Source organism: Carettochelys insculpta, chromosome 2 (assembly GCF_033958435.1).
Source record: "Carettochelys insculpta isolate YL-2023 chromosome 2, ASM3395843v1, whole genome shotgun sequence".
In the NCBI taxonomy this organism is placed as follows: domain Eukaryota; kingdom Metazoa; phylum Chordata; order Testudines; family Carettochelyidae; genus Carettochelys; species Carettochelys insculpta.
Genome location: NC_134138.1, coordinates 184,818 through 202,333, shown reverse-complemented (window position 1 = coordinate 202,333; position 17,516 = coordinate 184,818). Strand labels below are relative to the sequence as shown.

Here is a 17,516-nt window from a genome sequence, read left to right as displayed (position 1 = left end):
AAACCTCTGTCAGATTCTGCCATGGGAGATTGCTGTCCAGGAGGGGACTGTGATCCTTTGCAGAACATGGGTCACAAGTACTTCTCCATCATTAGATGTTTCAGCTGCATGTCTCTCATCCTTCTGGCATGTACCTTCAAAATAGTAACAGAGAGGGAGCTGTGCTAGGTAGGAGCACTTCTGAGGTATATGTGTCTCGCTTGGGCAGTGGACACACTGTAAATTCCCATCAGATACTGGTTTGAGGAGCAGGAAACAAGGCAATATTTAAACCCAGAAAGGTGGTCATACCCCTCTAAATAGGGCTTTTTCCATGAGGGAGGATACTCCTAATAACTGAAATTTAAATTCTGGAAAGAAAGAGAAAGAAAGAAAGAAAGAGGAGACATTAAGTGATCTGTCTCTGTCAGAGAAGAAATGGAGAGAAAGTTGGTTGCACAGCACTATTAATCATGAGAGGCAGCGCAAACAGTACACGTGTGATCCAACCAGGGACTGCTACTAAAACTCTCCAATCATAAATGCAGGGGCACAGACTCACTTAAAATGAATTACTCCTCAAAGAAGGCTGGGATTCTCTTTGTTTATGGACTCCATGCTGGGCTTCACATAATTTGTTCTTCTGTAACAGGCTTTGGCAGGTTGGGTTTAAGGCCATGTGTACACTACTGGCTAAACTGGCACTGCCGTGATCAATGCAGAAGTGTTGATTTAGCAGATCTGATGAAGACATAAGTCTATGGCAGAGCACTCTACTGTACATGACCGTATTCCACCTTCCTGACAGGCAAAAGCTATCAATGAGAGCATTTCCTGTTGACATAGTGTGGCACAGACACTGCTGTCAGTAGAGTAATCAGCGGTCCTGTTTTTTAAAGGAACAGTACCAAATTTAATCCCTCCTGAAGGTACCCCCACTTTTTCTCTAAAATGGGTAAACTATCCCATATTTTCTGTTTCTTCTCTTCCCTCAGTACTAGTGGGTCCTACTGCTGGCTGGATCTTTGCTTGCCATTCACAAGCAATAAGCTTTTGGTGCCCAGATGACGGGATGGGTGGGCAAGGCTCGTGGTTGGGTATAGCTTCAGTGTGTGGGGCCAATCACTTCCTCTGCTGGTCCATCACTGCAGTCCTTGCTGTGGCTAGGCAGGAAGAGGTGGATTACATGTCACCTCTGCTGCCCACCCATTCACCCTTCACATGTTTTCCACCTCACTCTCCTCTCCCTGCTGTGCCCCTTCACCTTCTCACCCCTGCTGCTCTTCTGTGTCCCTCACAGCAAGGTGAAGCCTGCTCCCACTGGTTGGATCATTCTGCTCACCAACAACTTAGCTGGCAGTCCCCTTTCTCCCCACACTGCCTCTGGCTAGACTGGCAGCCATGGAAAGCTCAAGACCTTTTGGCTTGGGGCTCTAGCCAAAATGAGCCAAGCACTGAATGTGCCAAATAGTGTTCTCTCTATTTTTTTCTATCCATGGGCACAATAAATTTTGTTATGTGCACCAAGGCATGTGTGGATGTGCACCACCAATAGAAATACATACTGCCTACTGCCAGTGGCTGTGGGCACTCTGCTAATCACCTGGGTGCACCTGAATCTCTCCTGGGTGGATGACCAAGCGCTCAGCTTACAGGGAACACTAGTGCCAAAGCCTCAACATAGCACAGCAGAGGGAAACTTCTTTGCCACTTAACTAAGCTTTGGAGTTGTGGGGAAGACAAATATTACCTCCAAGCTGCTGCTCACCACTGACATAACCCAGCCGCTTCTTCCCCCTGGCTACAGCATGCGCAGGAAGGGGTTAATCCCTAAGGATGCCTTGTGCACTGGGACACAGGGGACCTGGCTGCAGTGGCTTCAGCCAATCAGGTTAGAGAGCTAGCTCAGCAGAGGATGGTGCCTAGGGGACAGAAAACTGGGGCAGCTTGTGAAGAGGGTGCTAAGCCCCTGCTCAGGGCTACGGGTAGAGTGGAGGGGGTGCTGCAAAGCCGACACAGCTGGGACACAAATAGGTTGGAAGTAGTAACTTTCTATGGGCAGGAAGGGACAAAGACACGGGCCAAGTCATCCCTACCCGCCACCCCACCTGACGCTGGCTGAAAGCACCTCCTGTCCTCTTCCTCTTACACAATATTGAAAGGTTGCTGCTGGCCATATTCTGGTGGAGAGCTTTCACAGAAATGTTAGGTGGGATTGGGGTCCTGTGACCCTGAGTACCCCCCACATGCTGCCTCCTGAAGACACAGCACTAGGAGAAGCAAGTCCAGCCAGGGGGCCCAGCTAGGCATGGAGGGTGGAGAGCACCGGGCAGGAAGATCAGGTCAGAGTCCATTCCCATCCTCAAATGAGAGAGGTGCTTGGGAGTGTGTTTGTCACCACTCCCCAGGCAACCCTTAAAGATAAGAAGGAAAATAAAATACTCCAACTACCAAGTATTTTTTTAAGAGTGGCTAAGTCAACTTGATGTAAGTTTGAATGTTTGTAGTGCATAGTTCTGATTGATTGCCATTGAACTCACTTGAACATAAGCAATGTGTACCAGATGTTCCATACTCAGCAAAAGGAAATATGGTCATCCTACTGTCAGCCAACATAAATTGTTTTGACTTTGGTTACATAACTTATGCAACTGAACTAGCATAACTTAGATCAACTTATGGCATTAGTGTAGATAAACCCTAACAGACAAATCAGCTTCACAGGACTCCTTGGCTATCATTACTGTGCTTTAGTTTAGTGATGATAGCTTAGATATATTACATATTTCATTGAAAAAAAAACATTGGGCACACCTATTCAGTTCTGAACAGATGTCCGTATTTTCAATCTCTGGAAACTTCAGGCTCACACTAAAGTGGCTACTACAGCTATCCATGACCTTCTGTTTGCTGATGACTGTGCACTGTTGGCTCATTCAGTGAAGGACGTACGGGAGCTTTCTGCTCACTTTGTTACTTCTGCTCACCACTTTGGACTCACAAGCCGTGTCTACACGTGCACGCTACTTCGAAGTAGCGGCACTAACTTCGAAATAGCGCCCGTCACAGCTACACGCGTCGGGCGCTATTTCGAAGTTAACTTCGACGTTAGGCAGCGAGACGTCGAAGTCGCTATCCTCATCAGGAGATGGGGATAGCACCCTACTTCGACGTTCAACGTCAAAGTAGGGACCATGTAGTCATTGCGTGTCCTGCAACTTCGAAATAGTGGGGTCCGCCATGGCGGCCATCAGCTGAGGGGTTGAGAGACGCTCTCTCTCGAGCCCCTGCGGGGCTCTATGGTCACCGTGGGCAGCAGCCCTTAGCCCAGGGCTTCTGGCTGCTGCTGCGGCAGCTGGGGATCCATGCTGCAGGCACAGGGTCTGCAACCAGTTGTCGGCTCTGTGGATCTTGTGTTGTTTAGTGCAACTGTGTCTGGGAGGGGCCCTTTAAGGGAGCGGCTTGCTGTTGAGTCCGCCCTGTGACCTTGTCTGCAGCTGTGCCTGGCACCCTTATTTCGATGTGTGCTACTTTGGCATGTAGACGTTCCCTCGCAGCGCCTATTTCGATGTGGTGCTGCGCAACGTCGAAGTTGAACATCGACGTTGCCAGCCCTGGAGGACGTGTAGACGTTATTCATCGAAATAGCCTATTTCGATGTTGCTACATCGAAATAAGCTATTTCGATGTAGGCTTAGACGTAGCCACAGTGAGCCTCAAAAAGAAAGAAGATAACTCTCAGCCTGTTTTGAAAGAGGCTCCTGTGATCACTGCTGGAAAATTGACCAAACGCCTAAGGAGTAACCCTGGTATTAAACTCCATACCAAGACAGCAATTTATCAGGCAGTTGTCCTGAATATCCTGCCCTATGGCTCGGAGTCATGGACAATATATCGCCACCATATTTTGAAACTCAGTCAGTTCCATGTGTGCTGTCTGAGGAAGATCTCCCATGGATTGTTAGGCATGGAATGTGCAGTCCTGGGGATATGAGTTCTACAACCGCCACTCCTAAGAGAAGAAGACAGGTGGTGGTAGTGGTCGGGGACTCACTCTTAAGAAGGATGGAGCCGTACAGACCTAGAATCCTGACAAGTCTGCAGCTTACCAGGAGCTAGAATCCAGGATGTTACAGAGTATCTTCCAAAAATCATCAAATCGGCAGACTACTACCCCTTCCTACTGCTCCATGTTGGAACTTATGATACAGCCAAGAGCAATCTTGATGAGATCACTGAGGATTATGTAACCCTAGGAAGAAAGATCGAGGAATATGGAGCACAAGTGGTGTTCTTGTCCATCCTCCCTGTGGAAGGAAGGGATCCAGGTAGGGATTGTTGAATCACTGAGGTAAATGCGTGGTTGCATAGGTGGTGCTGCAGAGAAGGCTTTGTTTCTGTGACCATGGGATTCTGTTTTGTGAACAAAGATTGCTAGGAAGAGATGGGATCCACCTAACGAAGAAAGGAAAGAGCATCTTTGCAGGCAGGTTTGCAAACCTAGTGAGGGGGGCTTTCAACTAGGTTCATCAGGGGATGGTGACACAAGCCCTGAGGTAAGTGGAGAAGGAGTAGGGAAAACGAAGTAGGATTTCTGGGTGAAGAGGAGAAAGTGGGCCAATCAGCCACTTCTTTAAGGTTCTTGTATACAAATGCAAGAAGCTTGGGAAATAAACAGGAAAAATTAGAGGCCCTGGCACAATCAAGGAATTATGAGGTGGTTGGAATAACAGAGTATTGGTGGGATGATTCACATAATTGGAGCACAGCCATGGAACGGTATAAACTGTTTAGGAAGGACAAGCAAGAGAGAAAAGGAGTGGGAGTTGCACTCTGTGTGAAAGAGCAGTACGATTTCTCAGAGCTCCGGTATAAGGAAGGAGAAAAGCCAGTTGAGTGTATTTGGGTTAAGCTTAGAGGTGGAAGCAATAGAGGTGATGTTGAGAGAACTGGCAGATGTCACTGCCAAGCCTTTGGCCATTATCTTTGAAGAGTCCTGGAGACTGGGAGAGATCCCGGATGATTGGAAAAAGGCACATGTAGTGCTAATCTTTAAAAAAGGAAAGAAGGACAATCCAGGGAACTATAGATCAGCCAGCCTTACCTCATTCCCTGGGAAAATCTTGGAGGGGAACCTCAAGGAATCCATTTAGAAGCACTTGGAAGAGGGAAAAGTGATCAAGATCAAGAGTGGAAAGTAGTCAACATGGATTTGCCAAGGGCAAGTCATGCCTGACCAATCTGATTAGCTTCTATGATGAGGCAGAAGGCCATGTGGACATAGGAAGTCAGTGGATATGATATATCTTGACTTCAGCACAGCTTTTGATACAGTCTCCCACAACATTCTTGCCCATAAGTTAAGGAAGTATGGATTGGATACATGGACTATAAGATGGACAGAAAGCTGACTTGATGTTCAGGCCCAACTGATAGTGGTCAACGGCTCAGTATCTGGATGGTGGTTTCAACCAGAGTGCCCCAAGGTTCGGTTCTAGGGACGGTTTTGTTCAACATCTTTATTAGTAACCTGGCTGAGGGACAGGATTGCACCCTCAGCAAGTTTGCAGATGACACTAAGCTGAGGGAGAGGTAGGTACGTAGGAGGGTAGAGTTAGGATCCAGAGTGACCTAGATAAATTGGAGGATGGGCCAAAAGAAAGCTGATACGGTTCAACAAGGAGAAGTGTAGAGTCCTGTACTGGGAGGGAAGAATCCCAAGCATTGTTATAGTCTGGGGATTGACTGGCTAAGCAGAAGTACAGTGGAAAGGGACCTAAGCTGCGTCTACACGTGCACGCTACTTCGAAGTAGCGGCACCAACTTCGAAATAGCGCCCGTTGCGTCTACACGCGTCGAGCGCTATTTTGAAGTTAACTTCGACGTTAGGCAGCGAGACGTCGAAGTCGCTAACCTCATGAGGAGATAGGAATAGCGCCCTACTTCGACGTTCAACGTCGAAGTAGGGACCGTGTAGACGATCCGCGTCCCGCAACGTTGAAATTGCTGGGTCCTCCATGGCGGCCATCAGCTGGGGGGTTGAGAGATGCTCTCTCTCCAGCCCCTGCGGGGCTCTATGGTCACCGTGGGCAGCAGCCCTTAGCCCAGGGCTTCTGGCTGCTTCTGCGGCAGCTGGGGATCTATGCTGCAGGCACAGGGTCTGCAACCAGTTGTCAGCTCTGTGGATCTTGTGTTGTTTAGTGCAACTGTGTCTGGGAGGGGCCCTTTAAGGGAGCGGCTTGCTGTTGAGTCCGCCCTGTGACCCTGTCTGCAGCTGTGCCTGGCATCCCTATTTCGATGTGTGCTACTTTGACGTGTAGACGTTCCCTCGCTGCGCCTATTTCGATGTTGGGCTGAGCAATGTCGAAGTTGAACATCGACGTTGCTGGCCCTGGAGGACGTGTAGACGTTATTCATCGAAATAGACTATTTCGATGTCACAACATCGAAATAAGCTATTTCGATGTTGGCTGCACATGTAGACGTAGCCCTAGAGATTATGGTGGATGAAAGGCTGGATATGAGTCAACAGTATGCCCTTGTAGCCAAGAAGGCTAACAGTGTATTGGGGTGCATTAGGAGGAGAATTTCAAGCAGATCTAGAGAAGTTGTTGTTCCCCTCTATTTGGCACTGGTGAGGCCACATCTGGAGTATTGTTTCTGGTTTTGGGCCCCGCAGTATAGGAAAGATGTGGATGTGCTGGAGCAGGTTCAGCAGAGGGCAATGAAAATGATTAAAGGGCTGGAGCACATGACCTATGAGGAGAGGCTGAGGGATTTGGGCTTATTTAGTTTGCAGAAGAGAAGACTTAGGGGTGATTTAATAGCAGCCTTCAACTTCCTGAAGGGGTGCTCTAAAGAGGATGGAGAGAAACTGTTGTCATTGATGACAGATGGCAGAACAAGGAGCAATGGTCTGAAGTTACAGAAGGAGAGGAGTAGGTTGGTAATTAGGAAAAACTACTTCACCAGGAAGATGGTGAAGCACTGGAATGCATTGCCTAGAGAGGTGGTGGATTCTCCATCCCCTAGCGGTTTTTAAATCTCAGCTTGATAAAGTCTTGGCTGGGATGACACAGTTGGGGTTGATCCTGCTTGAAGCAGGGGGCTAGACTTGATGACCTCCTGAGGTCCCTTCCAGTGCTATGATTCCATGATTCTATGAATTGGTTTGGAGAAGATTCCAAACACAGAGGTTCTTAATCTTTGTTGTGTCATGGGCTTGAAAGCAATGCTTATGTACAGACAGTTTCACTGGATTGGTCCTGTTATGAGGATAAATGATACATGGATACCGAACATTATCTATGGCCAGCTTGTTCATGGAAAGCGGCAAGTCTGGAGAAAGTCATGAGTCAGTATGGTCCAGCAGGTAAGAATCATGCAATTCCATTTATTTTACACTGTGTGTAGAAATTGACAAAGTAGTAGATGGTTGGTGCACACATACAGCAGAAGGTACTTATGTGTGACTTCTTGTATAGTTGTAGTTGTCGGGCAATCAATGAGATCAGGACCTGGAATAGTAAGGTTCATGAGGGTAATGATGATGGTGATTCGGATGAATGTGACAATGAGAAGGCACTTCTACAACTGAAATATTGAACAGCCCTGGAAATTGACCATCTCTTTTAAAATAAAAATAAAAACAGGTAACCCAGGAGGTTCCATTTAAAATTTAGAAAGAGTTCGCCGGGTTTAAAAGCTTTGATTGCAGACTTTTTGTAACTGAACAGAGTAGCATCATCAGTGCCTAGTAAGAGATCTTCAAACTGTTGTTTATAAAGTCCTTTCTCATAGATCTTATCAGTAATTGGTTCTGAATTAGTTACTGTGTCTTCTATTTATGACCAATTATGCCTAAACACACCCTCATTAGCAGTCTTTTGATTGTCTAAGTTCAAATCAGTAACCAGATATTTAATTGCCTCCTTTCCAGAGAACCATGCTTCCAAGAATTCTCTTCCGTGCCTAGATCTAGCCTGTCCTATTGCCTTCACATTACTAAAATCAAACTTGTGGCCAGTGTTGACCTTGTGCAATGAAATTAATAATAAGGGATCATGCTGTTTAACAGCTAACTGATCTGGTAGCTTTGGCTGGGACCCAGGGTGCAGCTGGGCTGCAAGATCGGCGCCTTCCTGGAGGACGTACGGCTGCACCAGCGTGTGGCCAGGTGCGGAGAGGCCAGGGGAAGGGGGACCTGGGGGCAACGAGAACTGATGGGGGCAGTGTGGTGCAGTCGGGAGACGTGGGAGTGGATGGGGGAAAAGGGGACAGGGAGGGAGGATCTGGGGGGTGATGGTAGCCGATGAGAGGCAGAGGGGTGGGGAGGAGGGTCCTGGGGAGGCGAGGTGGTCATCACGGGGAGCTTTGGGGACATGTGGCGACAGGGAGGTGCAAGAGGTAGTGGGACCGTATCCACGTTCTCCATGCCCCACTGCCTTGTGGGTTATCCTGGAAAGGAGCAAGGCTAAGGGAGTAAACCCTGACAGAAAATCCAGAGGGGAGTCCTAAGGCGGTTCTGTGCCAACCTCTGGCATTGACCCGGCAACTCCTGCAGCTGAGCTGGTACCAGACATAGAGGTTATCCTCTCCTTTGGACTATATCAGTAAAGCCAAGAGGGGAACACTGGCATCTGGGCAGCCCAGGGTACCAATAATCGCCCATGTTCACGCCTGGAGAGGTACTCCAGCATCACTAACAGCGTTGAACCAACACAGGAGGTAACAGATACCAGTTATAAGCTCTTTCTCGATTGGTGTAGAGAACGAGCACCAGGGGTTGCCTCCGATGGTGGGAGAGATCCTTGCATCTCACTGGACAGTCACCGCCCGCCTCAAGCTGGGCAGTCCCCAGCCAATAGGGTACTGTCCCGCCACAGTTCACCTGCCTTACTTGGTGCATGAGGCTTAAGGGTCCCAAACCTGACAAGTGACCTGAAAGCTGCGCACCAGGCAAACCAATAAGAAAATCAACAAGAAAAGGAAACCATCAAAGTTTTAAGCTTGCTTGCTGGAATGTGCGGACCATGCTGACAGGTCTGACTGAAGCTCTTCAGGACATCAGCGACACCCGAAAGACTGCTGTCATCAACGAGGAACTGAAGAGGCTCCAAGTTGACATCGCTGCTCTGCAACAGACACATCTCGCAGATTCAGGATCTCTAAAGGAAGAGGACTACACCTTTTCCTAGCAGGGTAAAGCCCGTGAAGAACCCAAGGAGCATGGTGTTGGCTTCGCCATCAGAAACACCCTTCTACAAATGGTGGAATTAGTCATGGGTGGATCAGAAAGACTCGTTCAGGTCATACTTCAAACTCGCGCTGGTCCTGTCCACCTGATCAGCGCTTATGCCCCAACCCTGTACGCTGTACCGGAAGTAAAAGACAAGTTTTATGATATGCTTAGTGCTGCCACAGCGCAAATACCTGCTTGCAAACAACTGTACATTCTGGGTTACTTCAGTGCGAGTGTTGGAGCTGATCATGACTCATGGCCTTCCTGCTTAGGCCACTTTGGTGTGGGAAAAATGAATGAAAATGGTCAGCGTCTTCTCGAACTTTGCATGTACCACAATCTGTGCATCACAAACACATTTTTCCAAACCAAGCCACAGCACAGAGTGTCATGGAGACACCCATGCTCAAAACACTGGCATCAACTAGACGTGGTCATTGCTAGACGTGATAACCTGAAAAACGTCCTTCTGACACGCAGCTATCATAGTGCTGACTGCGATACAGATCACTCGTTAGTTTGCTCCAAACTCAAGGTGATTCCCAAGAAGCTGCACCGCTCTAAACCAACTAGAAGGCCCCGCATCGATGCCAGAAAGACGGCTAACTCAGAGAGAGCTGAAAAGTTCAGAGCGACCCTCGAGGAGAATCTGTGCAGCAACCCTGGGGGTGCCGAAGTGACATCCAGATGGCAGCATCTGAGGGATACAATGTACAACATGGCCTTCTCGGTGTTTGGAAGAAGAGCTAGAAACACAAATGACTGGTTCAAAGCTAACTCTGATGAGATGATTCCAGCCATCAAAAAAAAGCACACTGCGCTCCTGAAGTACAAATGTTTGCCAAGCCAGAATACCCTGCAAGTGCTCAGAGCTGCCAGAAAAACAGTACAGCAGACGGCCAGGCGCTGTGCCAACAACTACTGGCTCGAGTTAAGCAGCAGCATCCAGACCAGTGCTGACTTTGGTAACCTCAGGGGAATGTACGAGAGCATCAAGAAGGCATTAGGACCCACCCAGAATAAGATGGCACCTCTGAAATCCAAATCTGGTGAAGTCATCACTGATAAAGCCAAACAGATGGACCGCTGGGTCGAGTACTACGCCAAGCTGTACTCACGCGAGAACATTGTGGTCGACTCAACCCTCGATGCCGTGGAACTCCTACCAGTAATGGACGAAGTGGACCAGGAACCAACTGTGGATGAACTGGAGAAAGCCATCAACAACATTGCAGGAGGAAGGGCTCATAGGCAGGATGGTATACCACCAGAGGTAATCAAGTGTGCCACAGACACTCTCCTGGAACCCCTATATGAGCTACTGTGCCTGTGCTGGAGAGAGGGTGAGGTTCCACAGGACATGCGCGACGCTAACATCATAACCTTGTATAAGAACAAAGGAGACAGAAGTGACTGCAACAATTACTGTGGAATCTCCCTCCCTAAGCATCACTGGTAAACTGTTCTCTCGCGTCAGCCTCGGCAGACTCCCAAAGATTGCTGAGAGGGTGTATCCTGAATCAAAGTGCGGATTCCGCGCAGAGAGATCTACCGTCTACATGGTCTTCTCTCTGAGGCAGCTGCAGGAGAAATACAGGGAGCAGAGGAAGCCACTCTATATTGCCTTCATCTACCTAACCAAGGCCTTCAACTTGGTCAGCAGGGATGGACTGTTCAAACTGCTCCACAAGATAGGATGTCCTCCATGGTTACTCAAGATGATCCAGTCTTTCCATGAAGACATGAGAGGAACCGTCCAATACGATGGCACATTATCAGATGCTTTCAGCATCAGAAGCAGCGTCAAACAAGGATGCATAGGGCTGGAAGGGACCTCAGGATCAACCTCGGCCAAGTCATACTAGCCAGGACCTTGTCAAGCCAGGACTTAAAAAACCTCTAGGGATGGAGAATCCACCACATCTCTATGCAACGCATTCCAGTGCTTCACCACCCTCCTGGTGAAGTAGTTTTTCCTAGTATCCAACCTACACCTTTAGCTTTGTCACGCTCTCTTTTAATACTTCTGAAAGAAGATAATTTATACTGAAAAATTCTGTGTATCCTTAATAAAAATTCTGTAATTAGAAGGGATCATAAATGAATAATGTAATTAACCTTTTACTAAACTGTAATAAAAGAATGCTCATTCTAAGTTCCAGGTGCCATTGACAGTCTTTTAAAAATATACTTACAGACATTAGTTATCCTAGATCAAATCAAATAACCCTGTGACAACATAAGTAACAAAATGCATCTGTTGAAGTGGGCTGAATCCCACAAAAGCATACGTTCAAATAAATTTTAGTATTTAAGGTGCCACAGGGCTCTTCGTTACTTTTGGTGAAACAGATTAACACGGCTATCCCTCGAAAATAAATAAGTAATTGGTTTGTTCACAGTCCTCACCAGAGTCCTCTATCACCACTATAAAGGCCTACCAAAACCCAGCTTCTTATAAACAATAGCAAAACGGCAGGTCTTGCAACACAGCTTGAAAGCTAACAAATATGATCTGTTACAGCCCAAAGGAAGGAGTTCTAAACACCCAGGAACCATAAAAAGAATGCCTTCCTAGTTGTTCCTTTTGTTATACTGGCTTTGACTGCAGTTGTGGCAGTAGGTCACAGGGAGCGAGGCAGTCTCTTATGTAGGTCTCAGGGTAATCGGGTGGCTCATTCTACTGGTATGTAATTTGAGAATGGAAATATTAGAACAGGGGTAGGAAACCTTTTTCTTTGTCACGGGCCCCTGGCCTGTAGACAAATCAGTTGGGGGCCACACAAGTGGAAAGCAAAAAAATAAAAAGACTATGGGGTCTGGGTGGGAGGAGGGTGCAGTAACGGGTGGGGACAGGTGATCAGTGCAGGAATGGGGTTCAGAAATGGTCTGGGGGATGGATGATCTGGGCCAGAGTGGGGTGCAGGAGTGGGCTGAGCGTGTGGGTGTAGGTGTGAGGAAGAGTGAAGGAAGGTTTGAGGTGTGGGGTCTGGAAGGAAAGGGTCAGGGTAGGCATGACAGGTTTGGGAGGGATGGAGGGGGCAGGAGCACAGTGAGAATGGGGCGTTTGGGCAGGAGGGTGGTACAGGAGAGGAGTGGAGGTGTGGGTCTAGGTGGGAGGAAGGGTACAGGAGGGTTTGTGGTGTGGGGTCTGGAAGGAAGGAGTCATGGTGGGGAAGAGGTATCTGGGAGCGGGGCAGAAGCAGGGTGCAGGTGGGGAGTCTGGCTGGGAGAGGGCAGAAGAGAGGTGAAGGTCTGGGTGGGAGGGGATGGAGGGTTTGGGGAAGTGGGGTCTGGAAGGGAGAAATCAAGGTGAGTGTGAGGGGTCTGGGAGGGAGGGAGCAGGAGCAGGATGTGGGTGGGGAGTCAAGATAGGAGGGAGGGTGCAGAAACAGGGTGGGAGGAGGTGCAGGAGCAGTTGAGGGGTGTGGTGCCTAGGCAAAGGGGGTGCTCTTACATGCACACCCCTGGATGCCCATGCCTCGGCATCCCCACCCTCTACTAGCAGGTACCACCCTCTGCTGCTCTGATTGGCTGGAATTCCAAGCAACGCTGCTGAAGCCACTGATGCTCCCTCTTCCATTCCGCTGGATGGGGAAACAGCAGTGAGAGGCAGGGGAGCCCACAGCCACTTCCTGCCCCCTGGCCCTCACAGAGTTCGTGGTCTGGATTCGGCCCCAACTTGCCCAATCCAGCCTGCAAGGTTTGGGGCTCCAAATCCTCTGTCCTGCCATGGCCAGATGCCATGAAGGTGGGACCTGAGTCTCAGGATCCAGATCTGGATCCAGACTGTGGGCCACGGTTTCCCCACCCCTCTGTAGAAAGGACTTTGGGGAGGAAACAAATTGTTTAACAGCCAAGAGGATCATCACCTGAGTTTTTACTTGTGAGTTCATGATACTTGAATGAATATTTGGTGTTCCAAATATTTGAGCATGGAATTTCAACACCCAGCACCTCTCCACAATACCTGATTGTATATTAATTTGTCTTGATACTCACTATGCTCTGTCTTCTTGATGCAACTTTCCTTCCCCTTTTACACTCACTTTCTCATGTTGCCCCTGTAAATTTCATTTGTTTCTATCACCATCCTTAATCCCCTTCCTGCTTTTCTCCCTCTGTCCTTAGCTATTATGTGCAACACATTCTAACTCAGGAGACTGGTACTTACTCTGAACAGTGGTGTGTGTTATGGGGTTGTAAAGAAAGTTGATTTTAGGTCTCTGGCAGAGAGTTCCTGTTAAAACCTCTCTCTGACTGGAAACTTCACAATGCACTGTAGACCCTGCAGGTACATGTGAGCTTTTTGTAAGTGTGAGTCTTGGCTCTCTCTGATCCCTGATGGTACATAAAGGCACAGAGCCGGTGTTTGGAAGAGATGGTCTGAAGTGAGATTGACTTCGTTGAAGGTTGTCTCTCTGGATTTGTTTCTGTTGATGATTATTTGCCTTCCGTTCCAGAATCATCTGCAGGAACAAGAAGTTGGCTAAGTTTAAAATCAACTAACATGACTCAGAACATAGATATGGCCACATTAGATCAAACCAATGGTGCATCTACTCCAGTAGCTGGTCTTCCAAAATAGCCAGTGCCACATTTTTCAGAGGGAATAAATAGAACATGTCAATTTATCAAGTAATACATCACCTGTCATGCAGTTCCTGCATCTGGAAGTCAGAGGTTTAAAGACACCTAGAACAGGGGAAGTTCCTTTCCTGATCATTGTAAGAACATAAGAATGGCCATACTGGGTCAGACCAAAGGTCCATCCAGCCCAGCATCCCATCTGCCGACGGTGGCCAATGCCAGGTGCCCCAGAGAAGGAGAACAGAAGACAATGATCAAGTGATTTATCTCCTGCCATCCATCTCCTGCCCTTGTTCTGAAGGCTAGGGCACCATACTTTATCCCTGGCTAATAGCCATTTATGGACCTAACCTGCAAAAATTTATCAAGCTCTTTTTTAAACCCTAATAAGCTGTGTCTACACGTGCACGCTACTTCGAAGTAGCAGCACAAACTTCGAAATAGCGCCCGTCGCGGCTACACGCGTCGGGCGCTATTTCGAAGTTAACTTCGATGTTAGGCAGCGAGACGTCGAAGTCGCTAACCTCATGAGGGGATCGGAATAGTGCCCTACTTCGACGTTCAATGTCGAAGTAGGGACTGTGTAGACGATCCGCGTCCCGCAACGTCGAAATTGCTGGGTCCTCCATGGCGGCCATCAGCTGAGGGGTTGAGAGATGCTCTCTCTCCAGCCCCTGCGGGGCTCTATGGTCACCGTGGGCAGCAGCCCTTAGCCCAGGGCTTCTGGCTGCTTCTGCGGCAGCTGGGGATCTATGCTGCAGGCACAGGGTCTGCAACCAGTTGTCAGCTCTGTGTATCTTGTGTTGTTTAGTGCAACTGTGTCTGGGAGGGGCCCTTTAAGGGAGCGGCTTGCTGTTGAGTCCGCCCTGTGACCCTGTCTGCAGCTGTGCCTGGCACCCTTATTTCGATGTGTGCTACTTTGGCATGTAGACGTTCCCTCGCAGCGCCTATTTCGATGTGGTGCTGCGCAACGTCGAAGTTGAACATCGACGTTGCCAGCCCTGGAGGATGTGTAGACGTTATTCATCGAAATAGCCTATTTCGATGTTGGCTTCACGTGTAGACGTAGCCATAGAGTCCTGGCCTTCACAGTCTCCTCCAGCAAGGAGTTCCACAGGTTGACTGTGCGCTGTGTGAAGAAAAATTTCCTTTTATTAGTTTTGAACCTACTACCCATCAATTTCATTTGGTGTCCCCTAGTTCTTGTATTATGGGAAAAGGTAAATAATTTTTCTATATTCACTTTCTCCATACCATTCATGATTTTATATACCTCTATCATATCAGCCCTCAATCGCCTCTTTTCCAAACTGAAAAGTCCCAGTCTCTCTAGCCTCTCCCCATATGGGACCCGTTCCAAGCCCCTAATCATCTTAGTCGCCCTTTTCTGAACCTTTTCTAATGCCAATATATCTTTTTTGAGGTGAGGAGACCACATCTGCACGCAGTACTCAAGATGTGGGCGTACCACAGTTTTATATAGGGGAAGTATAATATCTTTTGTCTTATTATCGATCCCTTTTTTAATAATTCCTAACATCCTATTTGCCTTACTAACTGCCGCTGCACACTGCGTGGATGTCTTCAGAGAACTATCCACTATAACTCCAAGATCCCTTTCCTGATCTGTAGTAGCTAAATTTGAACCCATCATGTAGTACGTGTAATTTGGGTTATTTTTTCCAACATGCATTACCTTACACTTACCCACATTAAATTTCATTTGCCATTTTGCTGCCCAATCACTCAGTTTGCTGAGATCTTTTTGTAGTTCTTCCCAATCCCTTTTGCTTTTGACTGTCCTGAACAACTTGGTGTCATCTGCAAACTTTGCCACCTCACTGCTTACCTCATTTTCTAGATCATTGATGAACAAGTTGAACAGGATCGGTCCCAGGACTGACCCCTGGGTAACACCACTGTGGCAGAGAGCAACTGATGAATCTGTCCTCCATGAACATAGCTGCTAGGTCTACACTAGAACGCTATGTCAAAGTAGCGTATTTCGATGTAGAGACTACACATGTAGTGTCTACACATCCTCCAGGGCCTGTGTCGTTCATGTTCAACATTGATGTAGCAACGTGAAACATTGAAAGGGCCCCTCCCCAGAGAACATCTACACACAAAAGCAGCCCCCCTCAAAATAAGGGGCCAGGAAAGTCTGCGGATGGGGTCACAGGGTGGACTAGCCCTTCCTGGGCAACAGCAAGCTGCTCTTTTAAAGGGCCCCTCCCAAACACATGCAACTTGCACATCGTGAAGCCTGCAGAGCTGACACCAGACTTGCAGACCCAGTGCATGCAGCCATGGACCCCCAGCAGCAGCAGCCAGAAGCCCTCCAGGCTGTCGCTGAGGCAGCAGCCGCCCTGCTCGGCGCTCTGCAGGAGGTCGCTCAGCAGCTTCTGGAAGGGAAGCCATCCTCGGGAGATTAAGGAGATGCCCCAGACTATGGGGCCCTCCTGGTCCCCTCCCCCCATGCCACATGCTCCACCAGCTCTGGAGTGACCCCACAACCTCAGAGTGGTGAGAGCGCCTGGTCATGGGGGGAGTGAGACAATGACCACTGGCTCCGGAATTTCAGGATGCGCTGGCAGATATTCCTGGAGCTGTGCCAGTGGCTCACTCCTGCCCCAAGGCACCACAACACCTGCATGCAACGTGCCCTCACTGTGGAGAAAAGTGTCTCCATCACTGGCTGGAAGCTGGCCACTCCAGACAGCTATCAATCTGTCAGACACCAATTTAGTGTGGGCAAGGCCACAATTGGAGCCGTTGTCATGGACGTAAGGAGGTCCAGGCAGGGACCTATTGTGGGGTGGAAAGTCAGGGAAGGGGTCCAGGGAGGGGCCCAGGAGGGAGGCTCCAGGAGGGGGGATGCCTGGGGAGGGGGAGTGTCCAGGGAGGGGGAAGGCAGCTGCACCCTGCACACCCTCACAGGTGCCTATGTTCCCTCTGCACAGTTGGTCTGTGCGCTGAACACCCTGCTGCTCCACAGGTTCATGCAGACTGGGGACCTGGACGAGGCCACTGCGGGGTTCACCGGCATGGGGCTCCCCATCTGCTTCGGGGCCCTGGATGGGACCCACATTCCCATCCGCACCTCAGACCACTGTGGGGGACAGTTTATAAACAGGAAGGGCTACCACTCGGTGGTCCTCCAGGCCATGGTGGACAGCTGGAGCTGCTTTCAGAACATCTATGTTGGCTGGTTTGGCTGTATCCATGACACCCACGTGTTCCAGAACTCAGGCCTGTGCTTCCAGATACACGCATGGACCTACATCCCCCAGAGGGAGATCCTTCTGGGGGACACCACCATGCCCCTCTGCCTCGTGGCAGATGCAGCCTACACCCTCCAGCCCTGGCTTATGCGTCCCTACACAGGCCCCCTCAATGCCAGCCAGGAGAGCTTCAGTGGCCACCTGAACCACACCTGCCAAGTGGTTGAGAGGGCTTTTGGCTGCCTCAAGGGCTGCTGGCACTACCTCCTGGCATGCCTCAATGTGGGCCTCCCGAACATCCCCCAGGTTGGGGTCACGTGCAGCATGCTCCACAACCTGGTGGAGAGCAAGGGGGAGGCGTTTGTGTAGTGGTGGGCTGTGGAGGCTGGCATGGCCAACCCCCAGCCAGCTACTGCCCCTAGGTGCCAGACCCACTATGAGGAAGTTCAGGTCCGAGAAGCCCCACAGGCTTCCAGGGGGCA

The 17,516-nt window shown here is 49.2% G+C and overlaps 1 protein-coding gene across 3 annotated transcripts in view; it reads right to left on the bottom strand.

Moving 5' to 3' along the window:
- Window positions 1-17,516, bottom strand: part of MAPK15 (mitogen-activated protein kinase 15) — a 235,884-nt gene that overhangs the window by 107,690 nt on the left and 110,678 nt on the right. For all 3 annotated transcript variants that reach the window (XM_074986373.1, XM_074986371.1, XM_074986374.1), the window contains exon 11: window positions 13,395-13,689. In XM_074986373.1, coding sequence (XP_074842474.1) covers window positions 13,395-13,689 — 295 coding nt within the window. The remainder of the gene's footprint in view (window positions 1-13,394; window positions 13,690-17,516) is intronic.